Below are 20,433 nucleotides of genomic sequence, written 5' to 3'. Positions count from 1 at the left end.
TACTTGTATATTCACAGAGTTTCTCTGGAAGGCAGCAGAAACCTCTGGGGAGGGTAACCAAGTAATGGGGGGAAAGCGTGGTGGTGAAACTTCCTTTCCAAGCTATCGTACCTATTCAAAAAGACCAATGAAAAACAAGATCAAGGCCTTAGAATCAACATAGAGATGTGGAAATAGATGGAACCTGGAGATCACTCCTTGTTGTACAAATTAGAACATTAAGCCATCAAGGGGTAAATAATTTGTCCAAATTCCCACAATTAATAAGTGACAGCTATGACTCTGTCATTTGGCAGCTATGCTTGAGGGAATGCAGCTTCAAAACCCTACTCAGTGGAGCTTACAACATAAATGATAGGGTTACACCCCACGGTGAGACATTCGAGACTCAGTTTCTTCATCTGTAAAATGTAAACAAGTTGTGCAGATTAAATTAGGTGGTATGTGTTTATCCCAGTACCTAGCACATACTAAGCATTTGATAAATGCCAATCACTGTTGTTTATTATTTTGAGGCTTTGATGGATTTGGTTGGGGCAGGGAATGCTGTGAGGAAGGTTGCCATAGGAGTGTCTGGCAACGAAGGCTTACAGAGTAAAGAAAAATGAAACAGAGAGAAAGAGACAGACAGCGCACTTGATTCTCATTTATTTAAATCGTCACAAGAGAATCTCATTGATGTTTAACGTGGCAAATGTATGTTAGGGTGTATGTGAGGGGGATATTGTGGAGAGAATTTCCTGCCCCTTTTACTCTAGAAGGCTACTAAGGGCCACCTGCGACCAGCATTGTCTCTCAGGCTGAAAAATAAATGTACACAAGCCAGGACCATCTGGGGCCCTTCTTTCCATTTCTCTTTCATTCCTGATTGCCAAAAAGCCCTCATTATTCTTGCTGGCTTATTTCCTTTCCTTTTTTCTTTTCTTCTGGGGCCACAGGTCAAGTGGTGACTCAGAGTACTGAGTGTCCTACTGGGAACCTGTTCGACTCCTTGGAGAGGCACTGAAAAGATGCTGCGTCCTGGGCTGCAATGCTTAGCAAGAGCCTGGGCCAAGCTGAGGTTTCGGAGGACTGTTCCCCCCCCTTCCCCTTTGGGCAGAAAAGCCACCTCCTTATAGGCGGAGGGGTAAGAATAAGAGGTTCCCTCTCCTATTCACCGCCTCATGATTTGTAATTCCATTCCAGCCAGGTTCTGCCATCAGCCCTCCGAGGTTTAAACCCTCACTCCTCCACCATAGCTCTGGGATCATGGGCCAGTTGTGTAACTTCTGTGTCCTGGTTTCTCTCTGAAAAAATGGTTAGGACAAAATGAGTTAATTTGAGTAGAAGACAGAGCGCATAGGACTTGGCTCTTAGTAAAGGCTTTATAAAGGTTAGCCTGAAATGGTAACAGCAGCTACAGCACTAGAGGTAAGCAAAAGAAATAAAAGGGAGGTCTGGATATTTGAGGAAAGTCCATAAGCACTGACCTCGAGGAAAAGGGTCACTACCACCCACTGCACTTGTGTATGTGCCGTCACCCCCCTTCCTATGTCCAGTCTTCACGGGCCTGGGTTTTCAGTAAAGAATGCCGTATGGGGCCAGCAGTGCTGCAAGTGGGGTGGCTTTAATGAGGACTTGGTTCTTAGGGACAATATCTTTTCCCGAACCAGGATGCTAAGTGATGTAGCAAAGCTTTTAACCTAGGAGCGAATACAAAATTGACTTCCCGTATTTCAAAGACATAAATATAGGACAAAATCACTTAACCAAGAAGGCAGAGGTCAATAAATGGTAGACGTTTTTTTCATCTTACTTTTGGTATATACATGTGAGGTATACCAGTTAGTTATGCTCTGCAGTCTGTAATTGATTTTGATTGTTTTGGGTGGCATTTTCCAATGTGATTATCAAGTGGATTCCCTGGTCTGGGGGACAACTGAAATAATTATACGCATATAACCAAAGTAATTAGACTGTGATCAAACAAACATTTTTAAAAATCAAATCAGACGACTCCATTGTCATACAGTCATGCATATACCCTGTTTCTCTGAAAATAAGACCTAGTCGTACAATCAGCTCTATGGCATCTTTTGGAGCAAAAATTAATATAAGACCCGGTATTATATTGTATTATATTGTATTATATTATATTATATTATATTATATTATATTATATTATATTATATTGTAAGACCTGGTCTTATAGCAAAATAAAACTGAGTTTTATATTAATTTTTTCTCCAAAAGATGCATTAGAGCTGATTGTCTGGCTAGGTCTTGTTTTGGGGGAAACACGGTAGATGAGGCACTGAATTGGCTCTGCCGTGGCCAGTTTGGCCATTGTAGGAGCGGTGACCTAACCTGTAGTAACAGGGCATGGTTCAAAGCAGTTGACTTCTCTGTTTACATAGCACCTTTCACCTTAAAAAGAACTTTCACATAAATAATCTCATTTGATAAGTTTTCTATAGCCTAAATGCATATGCTGTTTTTCTCAGTGGGCCCCGCCTGAACGCTAGGCAACAGTATACCATGATAGGATGAAAACCTTCAGCCTACCTTACCAGGATCACTAGATAGACCAGTGAGGAAAGCGTTTCCAAGTAATAGTCCTTTCCTGTCCTGTGATGAGCCGCAGGATGGTTTCCCAACACAATCTGAAGTTCAAACAGAATAAACTTTCTTATAGCTTATAAATAAAGCTCTAAAGATGCGTTTTACTAAATAAATTTAAATATTAGTGCAGTTTCCTTGGTCTCTAAATTCCCCTTGAGAATTTCACATTACAAATGAAATACACAATGCATTTTTTTTTTAACTTTTTAAAATTTATTTTAAGTGTGTTTTTCCAGGACCCATCAGCTCCAAGTCAAGTAGTTGTCTCAATCTAGTTGTGGAGGGTGCAGCTCACAGTGGCCCATGTGGGAATCGAACTGGCAACCTTGTTGTTAAGAGCACCACGCTCTAATCAGCTGAGCTAACCAGCTGCCCCCCGCAATGCATTTTTATTTAGAGTCCAAGAGGATTTCTGTCAGATTATCTCAGAGGCAGTTCTCTACAAAACGTGAGACTGACACTGAAATCCAGGCAGTCACCCCAATTTCAAAGAGTGCTTGTCCATCGATAAGTAACCTTTTGTTAAAACTTAGGGTACAGTGCATTCCTTTGGACCTAAAAGCATTATGTGGCAAGTACTTACCTTTCAGCAAATGTGAACTTAGATTTATTCAGAAATGTTATTAAAATTTCATGGTACCCTATAGGAGATGTCCTGGAATATCACACAGGACAGGGCAAAGTTTCTCAATGCCTTTGCTTAAACGTGTCTAAACTGTCTGGTCAAGGCTAAAGCCCCTGCATCTGTGGGAGTCTTATCTTGAGGCTCTGACTCCATGTTCAGAATACTCACAGCTTGAGCTCCATTTTTTTTTCCTTTCTTCCCTCCCTCCCTCTCTCCCTTCCTTCCTTCCTTCTTTTTTTTTTTAAAAATATTTTTTTATTTTTTAATTACAGTTGACATACAATATTATATTAGTTTCAGGTGTACAACATAGTGATTAGACATTTATATAGCTTATGAAGTGATCACCCCGATAAATCTAGTACCCATCTGACACCATACATAATTATTACAATATTATTGACCATATTCCCTTATGCTATACTTTACATCCCCATGACTATTTTGTAACTACCAATTTGTACTTCTTAATCTTTTCTCTTTTTTCACCCATCTCCCCAACCTCTCTCCCATCGGGCAACCATCAAAATGTTCTCTACATCTATGAGTTTGTTTCTGTTTGGCTTGTTCCTTTCTTTTGTTCTTTAGATTCCATATATAAGTGAAATCACATGGCATTTGTCTTTCTCTGTCTGACTTACTCCACTCAGCACAATACTCTCTAGGTCCTTCCATATTTTTGCAGATGGCAAGATTTCATTCTTTTTTATGACTAAGTAATATTCCATGATATATATGTACCACCTCTTCTTTATCCATTCATCAATTTATGGACCCCCAGGCTGCCTCCACATCTTGGTGCCTGTAAATAATGCTGCAATGAACATATGGATGAGCACATGTCCCTTCAAAGTAGTGTTTTGGGTTTCTTTGGAGAAAAACCCAAGAGTGGGATTATAGGGTCCTTTTTTTGTCTCTTGTTATAGCCTTTGTTTTAAAGCCTACTTTGACTGGTACAAGTATTGATACCCCAGCTTTTTATTTTTGTTTCCATTGTCAATAAATATATTTTTTCATCCCTTTGCTTTCTGTCCGTGTGTGTCTTTCGATCTGAGGTGAGTCTCTTGTAGGCAGCATATGTAAGGGTTTTGTTGTCTTATCCATTGAGCCACCCTATCGTTTGATTGGAGCATTTAATCCATTTACACTTAAAACAATTGTTGGTAGATATGTAGTTATTGCCATTTTATTATTCATATTTTTAATCTTTCTTTTCTTCTTTTTCTTGAAGTAATCCCTTTAACATTTCTTGTAATAGTGGTTTGATGGTGATGAACTCCTTTAGCTTTTGCTTGCCTGGGAAGCTTGTTCTCTGTCCTTCAATTCTAAGTGATAGCCTTGCTGGGTAGAGTAGCCTTGTTTGTAGGTCCTTGCTTTTCACTTACTTTGAATATTTTATGTCAACCCCTCTGGCCTGCAAAGTTTCTGTTGAAAAATCAGCTGACAGTCTTACAAGGAGCTCCATTTATGTTAAATCAATACTCTGTGTCATAGTGAACTGGAAGACCAAATACAGTGGATAAAGTTTATCACTGGATACATGTCAAAGAGGTTTCAAAATAATTGAAAGCATAACACACTAGTTTTCTCTCCATGGCAATCTCAATTTTGTGTGTGTTCCCACAGATGATTCTGAAACAGAAGAATCAGCAGATCTACCCCAGGAAGTGGGAAGTATAGATGAAGATACTACTATTACAAGTACAATTGCTACACCGATCACAGAAACAATTGAAAATACGAATATTACCCTCTTCGAGGAAGAGGATGAGCAGCTGGAGATTATATTAATGGTATTGATCCCGTTGATTTTATTGGCCCTCCTACTCTTATCAGTGGTACTCCTTGTAATAAACTATAAAAGAAAAAAAACTAAACAAGGTAAATATTTTGCGTGTTCCCAATTCCAGATAATTGTTTCATGTGTTACTGAGCAATCAATAAAACAAAATACTTTTTTGCTTCTACACAGTGCCTTCTAGCCAAGGATCTCAGAGTGCTTTACAGACATGTGAGTATTTTCCTAACACCGGCCTGGAGGTGGGGATGGGGTAACAGAAGGAACTGAGAGGTTTTAAAGTTAAGCAAAGGACGCCATAAAATAGTAAGTCAGGAATCACATATTTCAATGAAGGCTTCCAGAGTTTAAAAATGCTATATTCCTTTCTTTTTAAAAAGAGAATGTTTCAGTCTAAATTGAAATTTAGGCTGCTAGCTCTGTACCTGAACCAGATGAAGGCCCTTGTATAATCTTGGCCAATAGGGCAATGTAACATGTCCTCACTGTTGGAGGAAAGGGTAAGGCTGGTGAAGCCCTGGGGCAGATGGTTTAGGATTGGGATGGCTGGAGGCCTTGGGGTCGTTCCACAAGAAGTGGATTCTTCCATCTATCTTTCTGTCATAGATATTGTTTTCTCCCCTATGCCACATCCCAATGTGATCTTAAAAAGGCCTGGGTGAAGGGTTGTTTTTATTCCCATCAAAGCTATTCTAACTTTTATAAGAAAATTCCAAATTGGCTAAAGATTACTGTCGTCAATCCGAAACCCATCTCGTGGAAAATTCCCCAGGTCAGAGATTTGCTTTGAGAGTATTCAGTTCCAATTCTAAGAGCATCAAATACTAGATTTTATGGTAGTCCTAGGTCCCAAACAGACTTGGGTACTTTGGGCTTGTGCTGGTAAAAGAGACTCCAATTAGATTTTTAAGTTGAAGCCTTGAGTCATTCCAAAAATCACTCAAGGGATGAGAATTTCTCTAATAAGGAAAATATTCATATGTGCATACAAAACTCACTCTTATGTTCCTTATACCCCTTAGCAGGGCACCCCTGAGATCATGGCCTTGGCTTTGCTCATTGTCCTTGCACTAGGAGAGCCTTAAAGCTCTCAGCAGGAACTATAAATGGTCATTTTCCATTATGTCCTCAGGTACCCCAAATGGGAGCTGGGGAAGATGCACTAAAGTGCATTACCTTTCGTGATAGCAGTTGAGCTATTAGATTCCAAGCGTGTAGGAAATACATGTTTCTCCATTGCTTGAAATTTCAGGGTGACCTAATAACAGTGGTCACTCGGGAGCTCCTTTGTAAGCTAAAGAAAAAGAAAAGGCAAACACAGCTACCTGGACCCCAGTGATTTTTAAAGTAGGGAAAGTGAGAATTTCCTGCCCAAACCATTGCCCCACAGGTGGTATTACCTAATGGGGTCATGAGATGGGGGAGAGTTTGGGAGTATCCAATCAAATGGTCATGCTCTCAGGCTCTAAATCCAGAAAGGGATTTTTTCATTGAACGTTATTGTGAGAATTTCAAAGTGCAAAAGCCATACACAAGTGAGAACCTGCCTCGCTCTCAGACATGACCCATCCATACATCCTACACTGTAGCCATACTTGAAGTATTTGCTGTTCCTGGAGCATGACTTGCACATTCTTGATGCCTCCATGCCTGGTGGACGCTCTCTCTTCTGTCAGGGATTTCCTTCTTGTCTGCTTGGTAAACTGCAACCCCACTCTTCCATGCTCGGTTCGAAAGTTGTTAGGAAGCCTTGAGTAATCACTCCCCAGGCAGAATTAATCATCATGTCTTCTGTGCAATCAGAGACTGCACACAGTATTTACATTGGCATATGTTGGTGAATTGTCTTTTTGTGGTCTCTCTTTCTTGCTAGGTTATATTCTCTTTAAGGTTCAAAAGAACTAAGAACTTGTCTTGTTTATCTTGTTTAACAGTGTTGGCATGGAGGTTCAGAGTACAGACTCTGGAACCATATTGCCTAGATGGCTTTTGCATTTCCTAGTTCTATGACCTCTCTGTCAGTTTCTTCATCTGTAAAATGGGCAAATTCAAAACCGACTCACAGAGTTGTGAGAATTAAATGGCTTCATGTATGAAAACTACTTAGAAAAAACAGTACCTCGTGTATTGTACAGTATTAGTTTATTATTATCCCTTTTACCTAACATATTGCCTAACCCAACACACAGGTTAGTTGCTTAAAAATGTTGGTTGAATGAATTAGTTAATGAAAACTCATCAGAACCTTTTTTAAAGAGCACTTATTCTCATGGATTAAAAACAAATTTGCACATTGTCCTTAATATATATTGGCATATTCTGTTAGTTTAAATATATCTAACTTGAAGAAACTACAACATAGAACACTAGGAATTTCAAAGCAATTGCTTATCACACAAGTTTTTGATAAAGAGAGCTTTGAGTATTTTCTTTTACTAGCCACTCCTCTAATATAGATACAGGTGGTTAAGTTTAACACTTGACTATGTCTTCAGACAAACCGACTGCTAAAAGGTTAACAATTACTTTTCACTGAAGTTTACCCATTCATTCATATTTAACATTATATTGCAAATCAATAAAAGGAGAATATTTAAATTAACAAAATTTGATTTAAACACTTTTTTTTCCTCCGAGGAAAAATAAAACTGTCATACTGGGTCAGCATTTTGCTTGGAAAATTCCCAAAGGACTGTTTTGTGGGAGGGCATGGATAATGTCCCCTCAGAGTTAGGAATAGACACGTTGTTTCTTTTCCCAAATGAATAGAGCCTGCTATATTCTTCTACATCAGGAAACAGATTTAATTTGACAAGTGGGGAGGGCTTGGCCAACGTTTTTAGGAAGAACACTTCATCCGATTGGAAATTACCTTTTTTCTTTGGGTCTGTCCTTTTCAAGTCCAGGAAAAGGGAAGGGCTGTGTAGTAACTCGTTCTATTGTGATTCTTCCTATACCTCCAGGCATTAAATTTGCAGTTGTTATTATTTAATGTTTATTAAGTGTCTTGATGTGCTGTGTCTCTCTGAAAGAGCTGCAGGGGAAACAGCTGGCAGTAAGCCATCACTTTATAAACAGGCTGGGGCTTCATGACACCTGGCTCTGCTCAGTAAATCTCCAGAAAGAGACTCTCTCGCTTGCTCACTGTTCGACATGGAAACAAGATAAACAAGCCACACTCCTGCTGGGCTCCTGCCCCCCACCCCATCCTTCTACCCCAGCAGTCCCACTGTCAAGTGCACAGAGTAGCTGGGAGCAGGGCATTGTCAGGCTAAGTGGGTATAATGTAGGAACGGAAAGAGGAGGACAAAGTGGGGAGGAGGATATGAAATGGAAAGACTGTGGGAGGGAAAATGGAAGCAAGTGCGGGTGGGGGGCTGTGCTGAGAGCTGCATTTGCCTGCTGGTTGCAGAGGAGTAGGTGGCTATTAATAAAGAGATATAGGCCAGGTGGAGTGGAGCGGGCAGCGCCTGATTGCTGAGGACGGGTAATTGGTCTCCCTCCTGGTTTAATGCTCTGTTCTGGCGCACTCTCCCAGATGTTTTTTCTGTTGCCATGGCGTCTGGGGCAGGGGTAATGGTCCTGGTGCAGGGGAGATGAGGCCACAGAAGGCTTTTTGCTCTGTTTGAATACTGATTACAGGAGCTTCACATTTGGTGCATCTGGACCACTTTTGTAATGGGGTTTTAAACTTTTCCATCATCTGCATGCAGGGGTAGCTTTTGCTGACTGTGAAGCCTGCAGGCGCTCAGATTATAAAGATAAATCCATGTCCTGAACAGTGGGACTGCAGGGCCACTTGCTCCCAGAGAAAATAGTGGAGAGGAAGATGTGGAGTGTGTGTGTGTGTGTGTGTGTGTGTGTGTAGGTGGGGGGGAGGGGGAAGGTGGTGTCATTAAGCAGGAAAGAGGGAGAGAGAGGAAGAGGGAGTGACAAAATGGGGATTTTTATGGGTCACCTGTAAGGGAAGTTCAGTTGTGTAGGGGCTTAAGGAAATAGCATGTAAATTTTAGATGAAAAAATGTGTATATATGGCACATACTCCCCTTTCCCCAAAGTTTCTGAGGAGTCAGGCATCTTCAGGAAGCTTCGGATTCCTATGGGGGTGGGCAGGAAGACATAACTTACAGACTCTCGAAGGTAAGCAGTGATGATGGTATGAAACTTCCATCTGTGCCCAGCTTTCCTGGATTAGCAATGCCATTCAAGCTTGCCAACCCACAGGCAATTACAGTGGCTTCCGGCGGCTGCCAGTAGCTCATTTCCAGGTGCCTGCTGGTTAGGTTCCCTCGCTGGGGACCAGCAGGCCGGAGAAAAGGAGGCCTCTGATTGCCAAGATTCAGAAACATCAAGCTGTTTAGTGGACCTCTACAAAGTGGTTTGTTTCTTCATGGTTTTCACGTCATAAACGGTGCAGTGGGCCTATGCCACGCACTTGCTTGCCATCATTGCCTCAGTTCTCTGGGTGCATTGAGACCCCTGCCAAACAAAACAGAGCTTGAGCTGGGGCATGGGGCTCTAATTCTTGCCACATGTTCATTTAGAGTCTGAGTTGCAGTAGAGCCATTTTGCAAATTGTCACCTGACTCTCATCTTAACCAACGGTAGCAATAAATAGGCATGTTGGATGTTTCGCTGTTATGATGCTAACGCTGGTCCAAAATACTGGCAATGACTTCAACCCCAGTGCCAGACAATCCAGATTAAGATTTATTTATTTATTTATTCTGTAAATATTTACTGTGTGTTTACCAGGCACTGTACTAGATAGATGAGAGGTAAGAGGTGCCAGGACAAACAAGACAGACATGATCCTTTGCCCTTTTGCAGCTATGGACTACTGGGAGAAACAGAGGAAAAAGAATTAAACAGATGAATTAATGAAAGACAAATTGTGGTAAATGCTATGAAAGAAGCAAGCAAATTGTGGAGCTGGAGAACAATAGGAAAGAAGGTCCCCACTTCAGATAGAGGAGGTGGGGGAGCCCTCTCTGAGAAGAGAGTGTAAGCTGAGAAGAGACCAACTGAGGGATCCAGCCATGCAAAGAGTAGGGTGCAAGGAGAGTTCTAGGGGGAGCCCTGGATGGAGAGTCCCATGTCCTACTCTGGGACAAAAGGACAGTCACAGTCTTTGGCTTGGTGTGCCACAAGGAGACGAAACAGCAATGCTTTGAACTGGGACATTCTGGGGCAGGGCCAAGGAGCGAGTCCTCTTGTAGGACCTTTTTTCTCCTCCCCTTACCACTGCTCTTCTCTTTGTGTGGAGAAAACAAACAACGAGGGATGAACGTCTCATCTGAAATGAATGCTCCCAGAGCACCTTCGTATCTAAAATGAAACAGCCATACATGGATTGGGACCTCATTTCAACATGGCAGTCAGTGCTTGCTGGACTTTGAGGTTAATTATTGCTCCTTTAAACAAGCCATTTACTTAAAGCCATTTTGTTCTCTTTGTAAAACAGATTTCAGCTGTTGTCGAAGTATAAAATTGTTACCGACAAACAAAACTAACGTGACCTTTGTGTTTATTCTCTTTCAGATGAACTGGGAAGTGACAACTTGAAAGTGTAAGTCTTCTCCACACCCTCCAATCCAGCTCAGTGTGGAACAGGACCTTTGGGAGAGAAGCAGATTAGAAGGCCATCTGCCTTTTTAAGCGTTTTTGTTCTGACATCCCTTGTGGGGTACTTCTTGCTTCCTTGGCCCCAGGACACAGCCCCTAGAGGCCTACAGAAGGAGGACCCAGTCCCCAAACCTCATTTTAGGGGGGTCTGGGATGAGGACAGGGTCCTTTGTTTAGAAAAGAATCTTTTTTTGTTTTTTTTTTTTTATCGCTTCTCGGCCTTTTGGCTAAGATCAAGTGTAGAAAAGAATCTTTTTCTGACTACTACCAATTTCAAATGCATAGTAGTTAAATATTCTGCCCCTGGGTGTCTTTCAAGGACATCAGTCCATTTATTTGGGTTAAAAATGTTATCACCAGAGAAGACTCTTTCACTGCTATTAAGAGAGGGGAGCCCTGGTAGAAGAGGGATGGAGGAGAGAGAAAGGGAGTTGGGGGTAGGGGGCAGAGAGAAAGGACAGGAGGGAGAGAAATAGAAGATTCACCCCAGAAGAATGTTCTAGGGCAATGCCCACCTCCTCCTGTTCCCCACTCCCCTGCAGCAGCCTTCCTCCTTATTTAGCTCACTTCCTCTACAGGGTATAACACCTATTCACCTAGCCTGCCATTTTAACCAGGGGTTTCTTTCCCCTAACTGTGTGCTCTAAGCCCTGGCAAGTGAATGGCAGTGGATTTCATTCAAAACCAATGGCTCCATTTCTCCAAGACAGACAAGCCTGGGAGTTGAATGCAGAGGTCATGCAAGTAGGCTGTTAGCTGTGGACTCTTGGCCTGGGGCAATGATCAAAAACCCCAAAGAAAGGGAAGTGAAATTAAGCAAGGCAGCAATGCTAAATGTGGCAACTCCCTGGGGGGACCTCGCGGTGGAAGGCTTGCAGCCTTGACTTTGAACCTTCAATGGGGCTGAACCTCCTGGGTTTCCTTTCAGTCCCTGTGCTGGGCTGGGTGCCCTTGCCTTCCATGTTTCAATCAGTGATTGATGATGAAGGTTTGTTTTAGTTTTAGCCTTTCTTCCTCTTAGAGTTTGGTTCACGTGAATAGGGCACACACTCAGTGGACCCTGGTATGGAAGACACGGAATCACGTGCCTCATCCTCACAGTTAACATTCCAGGCTCTTACCACATGACGTGCAGCACACCAGTTCTTTTTCTTTCAACAAGGTTTTTGCTCTCTTTCTAGCCCTATTTTTGAGGAAGACACACCCTCTGTCATGGAAATAGAAATGGAAGAGCTTGATAAATGGATGAACAGCCTGAATAGAAATGGTATGTGGTAACCTTGTTTTTTCTGTCCTCTCTAGTAAGAGACCACCAGCTTTATAAATATCCCATAATTCTTGGAGTGTGACAGTGTGAGCCCAATCCACATTAGATCTGGTACATGAGGAATAATACAGTTGGGTCTGAGCACCCTTAAATATTTGGTTTAATTATTGCATCGTTGCCATTTGTTTTTATTTTTGTGCAAGTTTTTCCAATGGTCTTTGTTAAGAAGAAAACGGTCTTTTGTTCAAGTAAGGAAATCTCTGAGTCCAAATTCTCTGGAAAAAGCATCTGGCATTACCTTATATTTAGAGATCTATGATTTTAATCTGTATGTGTTTATAAAACTTTACCGGATATAGTTGACACAGATTGGTGCTCTCCAGTACAATAGATACTAGCCATATGTGGCTGTTTAAATTAAAATTTAAAGAAATAAAAAGTTGAAAATTTTGTTCCTCAGTTACTCTAGCTATATTTTGAGTGCTCAGCAGCCACTGTGGCTAATAGGTACCATATTATATAGCACAAATCTAGAACATTTCCATTGCTGTAGAAATATCTATTGGACAGCACTAATATAGATAGTAATATAAATATTCCCATAAAACTTAATTTCCAATTGATAACTGGCAGTAATTGTAGTATATGTTCTTAACTTTTCATTAAATCAATATTTGGACTTAAAAATGAGGACAACTGTTTTTTCTTTTTAAAATTCCTTTAAAAATCAATACATTATTTTAATGCTCAGATTAAGCTAATAAAATTCACTATATTATCATATCCTTTGTATTTTTAACATTTATCTTTAAAAAATAAAACCCTGTGGTCTGTCAGATGCAACAATCTACAATGAAGTTCTCAAATCCAAAAATTTTTTATTAGAATTATTGTACCAGAGGCTTATAAGATGAGTTTTCAAAAAGATTAGAGCCACACATCTAACCTGTACCATTTAGAACAGTTTTTCATCATCCAATATTGAGGGAAGAATGGCTCTGGGAAGCATTTGAGGGTAGGAGTAGGTCATTAAGACAATCTTTAAAGTAGGTTCATTTTGTTGTTTTTAGTTTGTAAAAGTCATATACATGCACAGTAGAATTTGGAAATTTCGAAATAAAGTAGAAAGAAAAGCAATTCCACCACCTAAAGACAACCTCCCAATATTTTGGTGTATTTCCTTTCGTTCCTAAGGCCATTTTAATACAAAATCATGATCCTATTACACTCCCTCAAACCATAAAACTGGAAAAAGGCATTTCTGTTTGACAACGAAAGCAGAGAGTTATTTTGATACACAGGTGACAGACCCAATAGTTTTTTTCCCCCTTAAAAATAGTAGTGGTGTAATAGGAGAGCACTCTGATGACCTTAAGAAGGTTAGTGGCTCCCTCCCTTTACCTGCTTCTTTTTGATCATGCATCCTGACTGATGTCACTCTGCAGTCATCAGGACCTCTGGTGAAGCCATTTTATTCCAGTGTCTAGCCTGAAACATGCAGATTCTAGCTTTTGGAGCCTCGGTGGGGTTCTTCGGGGACTGAAGAACCAAGCAGTGATGAATTGTGCCCTTTCCAACAGGGCCAGAAGCACATTGAAGCCTTGTATGGGTGCTATTAGTGCCTTTTCCATTTTAAGAGCCTGGCCACCATTAATCTTTTAACCTCTGGAACGCCCTGGTGAGGCCACGTCTGCACAAATAACAGTACAGACCAGGGAAATGTGATGCTCAACTATATGAGTTTTGTGGATAGAAAATAGGATTTCCGTGACTAACAATGAGTTTGCTTTTATTCCATCCTAGCCGACAGTGAATGTTTACCTACTTTAAAAGAAGAAAAAGAATCAAACCACAACCCAAGGTACTTCTAATTTCTACCGTAAATTATATGTATGTGAGGGGAGGGACTTGGAGACCACAGTAGAGCACTTTTGCTCATCTTCCCTGTGCCTGTAAATTTCACATGACAATTTACATGGGTGTATCCATGTGTAGTGTGGAGAAAAGGAAGTGTGAGTTATGGAAAGTGGAAAGCTACAAAGTAAATAGCGTAGTGACTATTTATTTTTAGAAATAAATTAGTGTTGACATTTTCTTGCCCTTTTAAAGAGACACTGTTAAGTTGGCTTCTGTTTTAGTTATAAAACTTTCTGATTATAACAAACCATAGGTTTGTTTACCTTGAATGAGTAGATATTTGGTAAGGAAAATAGATGGAGGTAACAGTCTCAACAGTCTCAAAGGGGTAGCTGTAAACAAGAGTAGGTAAAATGAACATCTGAAAAAGAAAAGAAAAGAAAAGAAAAGACAGAGAACCCTGTCTGAATGGGATTATTATATGAGAGAAATTAAATGAGAATTAAAAAAAAAAAAAATCAAAAAACAAAAACATATTTCATTCTACCACTAGGTGGCTCTGCTTGATAGAAAATTTTCATGCACAGAGCTTGGGCGTCTTAACATCCCACAATCCCATTTAAATTATATTATCTTTTGTGAGGATAGAAATTAGCATGTTTGGGGTATTTTTCATCAGAGAATTGTTTGGTCAGGAAGTGGGAAGTGCTCGCAGGAAATAGGATCGACCATTCAACAAGTCGGGGTTTTGCTCCCCAGAGCACCACTGTGATGTGGGGGCACCCAACTGTTGAGGGGCGCCTTAAGATAACCAGTGAGCAGAGAGCTTGACTGAGCCCATGACTCAGATATTACACTTCTGTTGGAAAAACAGAGTAAATTTTCAGAGCAGGATAAACACCACCCACCTTCTCTTGGTCCACGTTAACCAGGGGTCCTGGGCTAACCATCTCAAACGCTTCCCAAGTGCAGTCATTTGTCACCGGACATCCCTAAAGCCAGAGCACTGCAGCGAAAGACTGACGGATTATTACACAGTGATTGGGGCAGGCAGATGTTCTGGATTCTTGTTCTGCATCTTCCCCTAAACCTCACCTAAAAAGTCACCACCCTACATGTCCCCACATCACACCACTACCGTCTTACGGAGGCAAACCTCAGCTCTGATGCGATAGTCTACGTCTTCTTGCAGGTTTCAGTCCTTGGTACCTCTCCAGTTATTTGCATGTGGACATTTATTGCTCGTTCAGAAAACATTCTATCTTATTTAAATGAAATACCAGATATTAACGACACAGAGGAAAGACAACAAATGCTAGAGGTAGTATCACAAAGGACATTACAAAGGAACATTCTCCCCACGTTTTTACCTTACCTAAAAATGAGCCACTAAGTATGTCCAGTATAGGTCTCAGGTCACCATCAAAACCCTATAACTATCTTCTCACTGTATCTCTGATGGACACTGGCAAATGAGGTAAAATGTCAGTGGTTTTTAAATCCCTGCCTCTTGTTCTTTGACATTATTGGCAACATAGAAGAAGCTTAACGTTACAGAATTGTATAACGGTGAAAGCTTCTTAGAAATCATATTTTTTAAATATTGAGAGGTTTGTCCTAAAAATAAGTTCTAGCTCATTTCTGCCTATAAGGCAAAAAGGCTTAAACTATTTGGAGAGCTGCTTTATGCTAAGTTATTGTTTTTTAAAGAGAATGTCCACATTCCTCCGTTGGTCTTGAACTGTCCGGCTTTAATTCACAGGACAACTGTCAGACCTTCCCCTCATTCCTTCCTTATGAAAACAGCACCAGCGTTATAGATCCAAGAGGAGCAAGTCCCAGGACGGGTGCCATGGGGTACTTTCCGGTTCCTTTAAAGGGTATTACGCTATTGCAAAGCAAATTTAATGTTTGTTCATAAAAGCTCAGAAACATACGAAGTACCTGGCAGAAAAAAACTCTCAATAAGTATTGGGTATTATTATTATTATTTAGAAAGCTAATATTGCTGTACATAAACTCAGTGCCTTTCGGTGTAATACGGCTATGTGCTACGGCCCAGACATATCTATATTGTTGAGTGTGGCACTAATTTTGCCCATGGTTTCCCTGGTGACTTCTTTATGGACCTCGCCAATCCTGAGAAATCAGGAATTTGTTTGATCTTCTAGGAATGACGTGGAGACGTTCGATTCCTCTCCGTTACCAGCATAGGGCCATTCCTATTGGTGATTTCAGAGCAGCCCTCTTAGCAGACTGGAGTTTTTAAAGGATATATGTATAGTTTGGATTCTTTTATAGTTTGGATACGTTTTCTTTTCTGTCATGATTTCATTTATATTTCTTTCTCCTGCTGTTTGAATTGCATTGAGTCTTGGTGAAACGATTATTTTTCTCGATCTAGTCACCGTCCTTCACTTAATGTACCACATTGTGGGCAAAGAGTTCAGCCTTCTCTCATGAAAGTCCATCATCTCAGGTCTCTCCGAATTTTGAATATTTAATCCAAGACAACAATAAGATTTGTTGTTTTTTCTCCAAAAGTTTGTGAATCGTGAGAGATACAAGTGGAAAGTGCATTCGTCCTTAGACTCGGAGTCAGAAGACCAGTTTTAAGACCTGCCTTGAATCATCCTTTGTTCCTTACACTAAGACAAGTTACTTGAACTCTCCGAGTTTCAAGTCCTCATCATGAAAAATGGAAATAATGACACTTGTTCTTCTAGTTTCACAGGTTCATCAGAGAGAGAAAAAACACTTTGTGTAAAGCACCCCGCAAATGAAACTCATTCTTTTATGCTTCTGGCAACAGTTCTCCCCGCTTCTCTAGTTGGCTTTTTTTGTTTCTTTAAAGACTATGTTTTAGAGCAGTTTTAGGTTCAGAGCAAAACGAAGCGAAAAGTACAGAGATTTCCCACATACCCGTGGCCCCCACACGTGCACAGCCTACCCCACTAGTGACATCCTCCACCACAGCGGCACAACTGTTGCAATCAATTAATCTACGTTGCTACGGCGTTACCCCCAAAGTTCCCCATTGGCTTTTACCCATGTGGGTTATCCTTCCTCTGCCATTTAAGCAGTATGCAGTTGACGCTAATGCTTCAGAAAGTATGTAACAGTCACTGAGGATTGAATTTAGTGGCCAACACATTTCCCCATCCTCTTTCTAAATTAAGACTTCTGGAATCCATTTACAGGGTGCAGCCCTTCTTAATGCTAAAAAGTTACCCTGACATAGAAGCTCTGTTATACAGAAAGTCTGCTGTGCTTCTGGGAAAAAGGAATGGATCTGGTGCTCATCCTGCACTTAATGGACCACATTGTGTGCAAAAACGTCAACTTTCTCTTGTTAGGTGCCATAATCTCCACATGTCCCCACATGTCCCATTGGCCAGCTGCTGTTTGTTACTTTGCCCTGTCCTCATTGGAGGGACATTTTTTTTGAGCCATGGAATCTAAAATTTTGCATCGGATTTAAATAAGGGCCAGAGATGTACAAAGTACTATGGAAAGTTTATGCTATGGTTTTCCTGTTTTTAGGAAAACAATGGGGAAAGACAAAGGAATTGTGGGGAAAGGGGAGTTCTATACTCTTATTTCTCACATTAGCATTTGCCCCTGTAATTCATACCTGGTACCTGCCAGGCATTGTACGAGGTACTGGGAACAGTGTCCGTGGAATAGTAAGTGTCCAACTGGTGGGGCAGTGCAGTGGGAGAGGTCGGCCCTAGAGCTGAAGAGAATGTCGTCACTGACATTGCTAAGCATTGCCAGTGGATGGTGATAGCAAAAAAAGAATCCACTGAGTTGGTTTTATTTTTGCTTAAATTTTCTGTAAAGAATGAACACCCTTATTGTCTATCCCTTACAACACCTTCCCAAATGCCACTAGGTTGTGGTAAAAACAGGAAAGATAGAGTCCTTTTTATCATGGCACTTAGAGGTTAGCCAGGGTCTTCCTTCTTCCTGAGGTCTTTATAGTCGGACAATTTTCTGAAAGCATGATGTTTCTGTCTCTGGAAGCTTGGGTGAACAACCACAGAAAAGTAATTGCAAATATTAGCTGAGTACCATCTTCTTTCTTTTTATGCCCGTTGGCCACAATGATGATTTTATGTTGAATAGCAGCATTGGGAAAGATTAGGGAAAAAATTAGATTAGGCTCCATCCATGTGGATTTATAATTTTGAAAATGCAGTAATTACAATAACAAGAGATTTATATAGCATTTTCTATATGTCCAATGCCTAGGCACTATTACCTAGGAAATTAAGGCAGAGAGAATAACAGTATACCCGTTCTGGTTTTATAATTCTATTGTTTATTCTATTGACTCATCTCTGAGCTCAGTGACATGATAAAAATGAATCACCTCAATATTGTTTCATGAAAATCCAGGTTTGTTTCATAGAGCATTTTGTGAATTTCTTCTTATTTCTTCCCTTCTCTTTGTCTTATTTTGGAAAAAGTACAATTGTTGATGTAGTTTTTCAGAATGTATTTATTGAGCACCTAATATGTGCCTGGCACTGTCTACATCATGCCAAGACAACCAGTTAAAAATGAAATAATCCATCGATTGGAACTCAGAAAGGTTGTGCTTTGTCCAAGTTCACACAACAAGTTTATGATAAAGGTCAATCTAGAGAAGAGTTTCTTTTAAAACTGCATTTTAAAATTTTCTTTTATTAATTAGTTAAAATAAAAGAGATATTCTCTAAATTAACAGACAAATTAGAAATTTTGAAAAAAAGAACACTTGGCACCAAGAACGCCAGCCACCGTGAGGCTAATACATTCATCATCCCGTGCAATCACTGACAAGACTGAACCATTAATTGCAGGAAGACAATAGTTTTGTGTGAACTGGGTATTTTAATTTATAAGTTTCTTTCCTCTTTTCCTCTCTGGTCCCTCAAAGGTCATTTATAAGTCGAAAAGTATCAAATATTAAGTGTAGTAAGTGCCAACTGGTTTCCCTCAAATCTGAGTTAAGTATCATAAGGGATACAAAGTATCAGTTTATAATCCTGCAGGATGATAACATCCAGGAACATTGTTTAAATGCAGGGGTGTGTGTGTGTGTGTGTGTGTGTGTGTGTGTGTGTGTGTGTGTGTGTGTGTTGTGGGGTGCGGGTAGGAAGATGTACTAAATTTAATAAACAGCGTTTCTTGAATAGTGGCCCGGATTATGTCTACACGATGGGCATGATCTACGTGTCTTGGACTAATTCTAGGCCTGACTCTGATGTTAGCCAGATGTGTGACTTCTATAATTTCCCTCGAGCCAGGCCTCTTTCAAGAAGGAGAAGGGACGTTATATTGATGCAGAGAAAGGGAGCATGATCTAATTGTTACGTGACTTTGTGCTAAACTGAACTCTGCACTCCCCCAAAACCAAGTTAGAGAGCATCATAACACAAGAAAGGTTGAGGGTAGATTTATTGCCATCTTTAGAGAGGAAACATTAGCTGTGGTCATAAAGAGGGATTGTTACAAGATAAACTGGTCAGAAGAACAAAGATGTTTTATCTGATCCTGACTGGCAACAAAGGGGCAGTTATGAAACAAGGTGTTAGAGTTGCATTTGTCCTCGTTTAACTGGTAGCGTTCCAATGAAATGCTTTCTTAAAAATAATAGAATTATGCTTTTTAATCAATTCAATTTGTTTTTCCAGTTTGTAGGCCTGTTACTATACAGGCTTTTGGGAAAGTTGCCCCACATTCTTAAAATATCTATATAAGACTCCGAGAAACATTACTCACTAATGCTGCTCTCACAGATAAATTACTAAGACTGTATGAATTAACATCAAGGCAAGCCATAGAAGTTTGAAGCAAGATCACTTATTTTATCTGTTGCAGTTCGGTGGCGGTTTGCCAAGATATTTTTCACAGGGAACTGTAGCATTTGCCAGAGTTAAAATGTCTGGGCTTATTTGATTATTTCACAGAAATGATAAATAGCCACAAAGACAGCAGGAAACACTTCTAACTAAATTAAGGAATGAGCATGAGAGAGAGAATGCCTCCAGGCTTAGATGGGAGGCCAGGTTGCTGACTTACTCACAGGCCTGAGGGCCAGAGAACCACTGGTGAAAATTTGCATGTCAGAGTTACAGCACTAGGAATGACCTGAGGTCTCACAGTTATAGCAACTTGTACCCTCGTTGGGACTGTCGCTTGTGTGTCATGGACTGTTAGGTTGCTTATTGTCTACAGAGCTGTAGCAGTGCGCGCCCTACGTGAGCTCCTGTGCTCTTTGGTGCTTTAAGCCAATGAGTTCTGGTAGGTGGACAATGTTACACGTTAAGCCTTCAAAATGCTCCTAGAATGTTCTAAACAAACCACATTTAAGTACATTCTCTTCAGAAACTCGAAGTTTGTTTTGGAAGATGGTTTCTTAAAGGCTTTGGGTATTTGAAGCAGTGTTCCAGCCCCTGTTTAACTGACACATAGTTGCTAGTGTGGAATCTTCAAAATAAGAACATGCATTCATGTTTCTGTATGTCAGGCCTATAGCACAGTGCTTTACCCACGTTTTCTCACTTATTGTTTACAGCCCTATAAAATACAAGTTATTATTATGAATGTTTTGCAGATGAGATGAGAACAGAAAACTGACGCTAAGAAAGGTTAACTTGCCCAAGGTCACAC

The 20,433-nt window shown here is 40.5% G+C and overlaps 1 protein-coding gene across 5 annotated transcripts in view; it reads left to right on the top strand.

Moving 5' to 3' along the window:
• Positions 1-20,433, top strand: part of TMEM154 (transmembrane protein 154) — a 56,827-nt gene that overhangs the window by 12,616 nt on the left and 23,778 nt on the right. For all 5 annotated transcript variants that reach the window (XM_081075444.1, XM_081075443.1, XM_081075442.1 and 2 more), the window contains exons 2-6: positions 4,853-5,107; positions 5,199-5,237; positions 10,566-10,593; positions 11,831-11,916; positions 13,720-13,777. In XM_081075444.1, coding sequence (XP_080931570.1) covers positions 4,853-5,107; positions 5,199-5,237; positions 10,566-10,593; positions 11,831-11,916; positions 13,720-13,777 — 466 coding nt within the window. The remainder of the gene's footprint in view (positions 1-4,852; positions 5,108-5,198; positions 5,238-10,565; positions 10,594-11,830; positions 11,917-13,719; positions 13,778-20,433) is intronic.

This window comes from Rhinolophus hipposideros, assembly GCF_964194185.1.
Source record: "Rhinolophus hipposideros genome assembly, chromosome: 16".
NCBI classification, from domain to species: domain Eukaryota; kingdom Metazoa; phylum Chordata; class Mammalia; order Chiroptera; family Rhinolophidae; genus Rhinolophus; species Rhinolophus hipposideros.
The sequence above is the reverse complement of the archived record's forward strand: the minus strand, read 5'-3'. Positions and strand labels throughout refer to the sequence as shown.